At 76.4% G+C, this 5,922-nt stretch overlaps 1 protein-coding gene across 1 annotated transcript; it reads left to right on the top strand.

Moving 5' to 3' along the window:
- The first annotated feature begins 1,419 nt into the window (after positions 1-1,419).
- On the top strand, positions 1,420-5,323 carry PCGF1 (polycomb group ring finger 1). The gene is made up of 9 exons (XM_066996941.1): positions 1,420-1,577; positions 2,141-2,246; positions 2,438-2,590; positions 3,431-3,502; positions 3,624-3,732; positions 4,250-4,283; positions 4,494-4,580; positions 4,684-4,764; positions 5,150-5,323. The coding sequence occupies exons 1-9, from the start codon at positions 1,482-1,484 to the stop codon at positions 5,195-5,197; spliced, it is 786 nt and encodes a 261-aa protein (XP_066853042.1). The 5' UTR covers positions 1,420-1,481; the 3' UTR covers positions 5,198-5,323.
- Positions 5,324-5,922: the final 599 nt, after the last annotated feature.

Here is a 5,922-nt window from a genome sequence, read left to right on the forward strand (position 1 = left end):
CTGGTCCCTGCGCCCCGGGCCCGGCCCCGCGCCCGCAGCGCCCGGCCCCGGCCCCGGCCGCGGCATTTCGGCTCGGCCGGCGCTCGGGGCTCCCCTCCCCTCCCCGGCCCCCCCGCACCGTGCCGGGGCCGCCCCGCAGCGCCGGGCGCCCGGTGCGGGTCCCTCGGGGCCGCGCCGTCTGCCCGCCCGGCCCCGGCCCCGGCGGCTCCCCAGGCAGCACTTGTTGCTGGGGATTGCAGCAATAATCGTAACCGTAACGAGCCATTACGGCCCTTAACAGCCTCTGCTTTGCATTAGCGGGGCCGCTCCTTCCCCTCCAGAGCCCTGATCCAATCACCCCCATTAGCGCGGCTCCAGGCTCCGGCGGCTGCGCTGCGGAGAGCGCCCGGCCCCGGCCCCGGCCCCGAGCCCCCGCGAGCCCCCCCCGAGCCCCAGCCCCAGCCCCCCAGAGCCAGCCCCGCACGCTGCCCCCCGCACCGCCCCCGGCCCCGCAGGTGAGCGCGGCCCCGCGGCACGGCCCGGCCCGGCCCGGTCCCACCGGCGGCCCCCCCCCGGCAGAGCGGGGCCGGGGGCTGCGGGCAGGGCGCGGCGTGCCCCGGCGGGACGTGCGTGCCCCAGCAGCCCCCCCGCCGCCGGGCGCCCACCCGCTGCCCCCCTGACCCCCGTTCTCCATCTCCCCCCTTCCCCTTCCGTCGGGAACTCCCCCCACAGCCCGCTCCCCGGTGCCCCCCGTGCCCCCCGCTGTCCCCATCGCCCCCGGTGCCCCCATTGCCCCCCGTGCCCCTGCTCCCCCCCGTGCCCCCATTACTCCCTTGTGCCCCCATCGCCCCCCCCCCCGGTGCCCCCCCACTGCCCCCCGTGCCCCCGCTCCCCCCGGCGCCCCCCCCGCGCCCCTCCCGCGGTGCCCTGCTGCCCCCTGCCGGCTGCCGGCGGCACCACGCCCGGCGCTGATTGGCCGCGGCGCAGGGCGCCCCCCGCCCATTGGCTGCCGGCGGCGGGGCGGCCACGTGGGGGGGGAAGGCACGTGGAGGGCCCGGGGGGGGGCGCGAGGCTCCGGGACTGGGCCCCGCCATCAGCCCGGGGAGTGCCGTGCTCGGGGGGGACAGGGCGCCTGGGGCAAAGTACCGGGCACAGCACGGCTCAGCCCGGCACGGAACGACACGGCTCGACACGGCTCGGCTCCGCACGGCGCGATCAGTACGGCTCGGCTCGGCACGGCACGGCTTGGATAGGCACTGAACGACACGGCTCGGCTCGGCTCGGCCCCGCGGGGTCAGGGGCCAGCACCGGGGCCAGCGCCGCGCCGCCCGGCCGTGTTTCCCGCCGCGGCCGCCAGGGGGCGCCCGTGCTCGCGCCTGGCCCGGCCGCTCCCGGCACCGGGCGAGGCGCGCGGGGCACGCCGGGAATTGTAGTCGCGCCGCGCGTGGCGCCGGCCCCGCCCCGAACCCGGAAGTGAGCGCGGAGGCGGAGGAGGTTCTAAGATGGCGTCGCCTCCTCAGGGGGGCCCGATGGCGATCGCCATGCGGCTGCGGAACCAGCTCCAGGCCGTCTACAAGATGGACCCGCTCCGGAACGAGGCGAGCGGCGGCGGGCGGCGGGGCCGGAGGGGGCGCCCGGCGCATGCGTGGGCGGAAGAGGCGCCGCGCCCGCAGCTCGGGGGGCGCCGGGGCCGCGCAGGCGCCGTCCCCACCGCGCTGCGCATGCGCCGGGCGCCCCCGCCGCGGGCGGGCGGGGTCAGGGGGCGGGGCGCGTGCTCAGGGGGCGGGGGGCGCGTGCCTCGGGGCGGGGCGGGCGCGGGGCCAGGTGCGGGGGGCGGGGCGCAGGTGATGGGCGGGGCCAGGCGCAGGTGGTGGGACATGTGTGAGGGGCGTGGCCAGGGGGCGGGGCGCGGGGGCGGGGCCAGGTGCGGGGGCGGGGCCAGGTGGGCGGGGTGCGGTCCCCCAGCGCCGTTCCCTGGCCCCACACGGCCCCGGCCCCGCGGGCAGGGGGTGCCCGGTGCCAGCCCCCGCCCGCTGCGCTGGCAGCCATGATGGCGGCCATGGGGGGCCGCGGGGCGCCCCCAGCCCCTCGCCGCCCGCCGGGCCACCCCCGCCCCGGGGCCCCGCGCCGTGGGGCCGGGTGACGCCGCCGCGCCCCGCAGGAGGAGGTGAAGGTGAAGATGAAGGAGCTGAACGAGCACATCGTGTGCTGCCTCTGCGCCGGGTACTTCATCGACGCCACCACCATCACCGAGTGCCTGCACACCTGTGAGTCCCCGCGCGGCGGCTCCGGCCTGGGCTGCGGGCAGCGGGGTAGCGGGAGCCCCCCCCGCCCCAGCCCCAGCCCCGCCTGCCGGCGCTGCCCTGGGGCCGTGGCTCCTGCCCGGGGACGCGCCCGCAGCTCCGTGGTCGGCGCCTGGGGGCGCGCGGCCCCGCTGATCCCCTCCCTCTGGCCTCAGTCTGCAAGAGCTGCATCGTGAAGTACCTGCAGACCAGCAAGTACTGCCCCATGTGCAACACCAAGATCCACGAGACGCAGCCGCTGCTCAACCTGAAGCTGGACCGCGTCATGCAGGACATCGTCTACAAGCTGGTGCCTGGCCTGCAGGAGAGTGAGTGTCTGCGGGCTGCGCCCCCGAGGAGCCTGGCTGGGGAGCGGGCGCTGCGGGGGGGCTCCAGCGGTGCCGGGCTGCGGCTCTGCACATCCCAAGTGACGACGTGGGCAGGGGACCCGCTGCCACCCCCTCAGATGCCCCGCAGGGATGCGGCAGGGAGCGGAGCAGAGAGGCCAGGATTTGGCCGAGGAGGTGCCTCAGCCCAGCTCCGCTCCCCCGCCTCGTCACTCCGGGCGCTGGTGTCTGGTTTTTGCTCGGCGGTGCTGAGCCGTGGGGCCGGGAGCCGGGGCCAGCTCTGTGCAGTGTCCCCAGGGCCAGGCTCTGAGCGACAGCGCAGCGAGGGCGGGCGGCGGGCGGGTGGTGATGAATGCAAAGTGGCGCACGCGGGGGGGCTCCAGATTAGCCGCCGTCACTCAGGACAGGGATGGGGAAGGCGCTGGGGACGCGTCTCTGGAAATGTCAGCTCGCCGCAGCAGCGGGGGGAGGCAGAGGGGCTCCGGGCGCTGTCACGGCGGGATGGAGACGTGCTTGTGCTGCGCCGGGAGCGTGCAGCCAGCGTGCGGCGTGGGCCCTGCGCCCCAGAACGCGGGGGGGGAGAGCGGGAGCAGGTCTGAGGGACGCCGAGAGCAGGGACGGGGCTGTGCGAGACGGGGGGGCGTTGCTGCAGGTCCGTGGGGCTGGCCGAGGGCACGTGGCTCCTGGCTGCGCAGGGCGCCAGGCGCTGGCAGTGCTGCTCACCCCCCTGCAGCAGGGAGATGGGCGAGGGGCAGTCGGGGAGTCCCCACGATCTGGGGGGGCAGGGGACAGCCCTGAGCACTGCTTGCCTCTCGCCCGCAGGTGAAGAGAAGAGGATCCGGGAGTTCTACCAGTCCCGCGGCCTCGACCGGGTGACGCAGCCCAGCGGCGAGGGTGGGCGCAGGGCCAGGGGGCTCCAGGGGGACGCGGGGCCAGAGCGCGGCGCTGCCAGGAGCTGGCTGCGTGCGGAGCCCTGGCACCTGGCGCCAGCTGACCGCCACCCCCTTCTCCCCAGACACAGTTGGGGGTGACCCCATGGGGCTCCCCTACAGCACCTTCGACCACTCCCGTGCCCACTACTTCCGCTACGACGAGCACGTCTCGCTCTGCCTCGAGAAGCAGAGGTGAGTGCTGGGGTCGCGCTGAGCCGCTGCCCCTTGGGCTGGGAGCAGGGACAGGGACAGCGCGGAGGCCGTGCATCGCGCTGCTGGGCAGCAGGGCACCCGGCCGAGCCGTGGGGCTGCGCGGGCCCGCTGCAGAGCTTGCCCCCCCCGCTCCCCCCAGCAGCAGCCCCTGCCTGGCGGCTGCGAGCGTTAATAAATGCTGGGGAGGGCGCGCTGCGCAGCTGCCTGCTGGCTCCCGACAGCAAAGTCAATAAGTGGCAGCTCTGGGAGCTGTAACGGGATCGATGGCTGCAGCTCAGCTGCCAGCCCAGCCACACGCCTGCCCCGCTGCAGCCCCAGCTCCACGCGTGCGTGACGGGGGAGCGGGGGGACGTGTGGCACGGGGCAGCCCCCACCTCCAGGGCTGGGCGCAGGAGCCCCTGCGGACTTGTCCCAGGTTCTGCCGGGAAAGGGGTGAGGGGCGCAGCCTTTCTCCCCTGCAGGGGCCCCCAAATTCCCCCTTCTCTTCCCTCTGCAGCTCCAGCAAGGACAAGAGCAAGGCTGTTCTGCAGGTGAGCGCCCGGGGCCTGCAGGCTCTGCCCTGGGGGCTGCTGCGTGCCCAGGGACGGCCCCAGACCGCGGGGCGGGCAGAGCCCCCGCCTCGGGCTCGGTGCCTGTGGTGCAGGGGCTCGGGCTCGGCCCGGTGCTGATCCCAGAGGGGGCGGGGGGCTGGGGCCCCCTGCCAAGCACCCGCGCCGCTCTGAGCCCTCTGCCCCTTGCAGCACAAGTACGTGAGGTGCTCCGTGCGGGCGCAGATCCGGCACCTGCGGAGGGTCCTGTGTCACCGCCTGGGGCTGCCGCTGCAGCACGTGAGTGGGGCCCGGGGCTGGGTGGGGGCCAGGGGGGCGCAGGCCCTGGGTGGGAGCTGGGTGGGGGCGCAGGCCCTGGCTGACTCCGTGCCCCCACGCGTAGGTGCAGATCCTGTTCGGCGGCGAGGTGCTCCCCGACCACATGACAATGAAGCAGCTCTGGCTCTCGCGCTGGTTCGGCAAGGTGGGCGGCGCGGCGGGACGGGCACCCAGTGCCCCCGCTCCCCCTGCCCTGGGCAGGGAGATGGGCATGGAGCAGGGTGGGGGTGCGGGGGGGCTCCGGGAGGTGTTTGGGCTGGGGCAGCACTCGGCCGAGGCTGCGGAGCAGGGGAGCGGAGAGAGGAGGAGGATGGATAACGCCGCTCCCTGCAGCCGCAGCCAGGGCGGCAGCTCGGCGCAGAGCCGGGCGCTGCGTCCCCGCACCGGTCAGGGTGGGGGCGCGTCCCGGGGGGGGTGGGCAAGTTCACAGAGCAGCCCCTGCGCTGGTCACCGCTGCCCAGGGCCCTGGCGGGTGGGGCCCAGGGCTTGGGGGTGCTGCCGCTGTCCTGACGCCCCCCCTTGCCTTGCAGCCCGCGCCCCTCCTGCTGCACTACAGCATCAAGGACAAGAGGAGGTAGGGGCTGGGGGCGGGTGCTGCCCCCCCCCCGCAGCGCAGCCCTGCTCCCGCCCCCCTACCCCACTCCTCCTAACTTAATACCCCCCCCCGCTTGAGTTTATTTTTTGAATAAAACTGTTGAAAATCCTCTGTGCCTCCCTTCTCTGTGGCGGGGGGTGTGGGGAGGTTGCTGCTGGGGTCCCTCTGGTGGGGGGGCCAGGCTGGGTGCCCGGGGGGTGCCGTGGGGACAGGGTGCAGAGGTACGGGGGGTGCACAGCACTCGGCCATGAGCAGCAGTTTTGGGGTGCAGAGCCGGGCCACGGGGGTGCACCGGGGGGAGCTGCGCTGGGCCGGGGGGGGCGCACGGTGAGCACGGCGCTGTGGGGCGTGGGGCAGAGCTGTGGGCCCGGCCCCCCCCCAGCCTCATTCCTCGCCCCCCCCCCCCGGTTCCCCGCGGTGCCGGGGCGCGCAGCCCCTCGGCCGAGCGCAGATGCGGCACCCGCCCGGCCCGGCCCCCCCGTGCCAGCACGCGGCTGAGCGGCGCGCCCCCCGCCGCCCGCGCATAATGAGCCGTAATGAAGGCACGGGCCCGGGGCGCCGGGGAGCGGCGGAACGGGGCGGCCCCGCCGCGGGGGGGGCTCCCGCAGCCATCTGGGGCGCGGGGGGGCGGCGGCGCGGGGCGGCCCCGGGGGGCGGGCGCGGGGCCGGGGCCCGCCCGCAAACGCGGCCCGGCGGCTGCGGCCCCGC

This window comes from Anser cygnoides, chromosome 4 (genome assembly GCF_040182565.1).
Source record: "Anser cygnoides isolate HZ-2024a breed goose chromosome 4, Taihu_goose_T2T_genome, whole genome shotgun sequence".
In the NCBI taxonomy this organism is placed as follows: Eukaryota; Metazoa; Chordata; class Aves; order Anseriformes; family Anatidae; genus Anser; species Anser cygnoides.

Excerpts from the sequence above, each read along its gene's own strand:
- PCGF1 (XM_066996941.1), top strand. The coding sequence starts at position 1,482 with ATGGCGTCGCCTCCTCAGGGGGGCCCGATGGCGATCGCCATGCGGCTG. Across the intron at positions 3,503-3,623 it reads GACGCAGCCCAGCGGCGAGG|ACACAGTTGGGGGTGACCCC; the intron begins GTGGGCGCAGGG and ends CCTTCTCCCCAG. Across the intron at positions 4,765-5,149 it reads TCTCGCGCTGGTTCGGCAAG|CCCGCGCCCCTCCTGCTGCA; the intron begins GTGGGCGGCGCG and ends CTTGCCTTGCAG.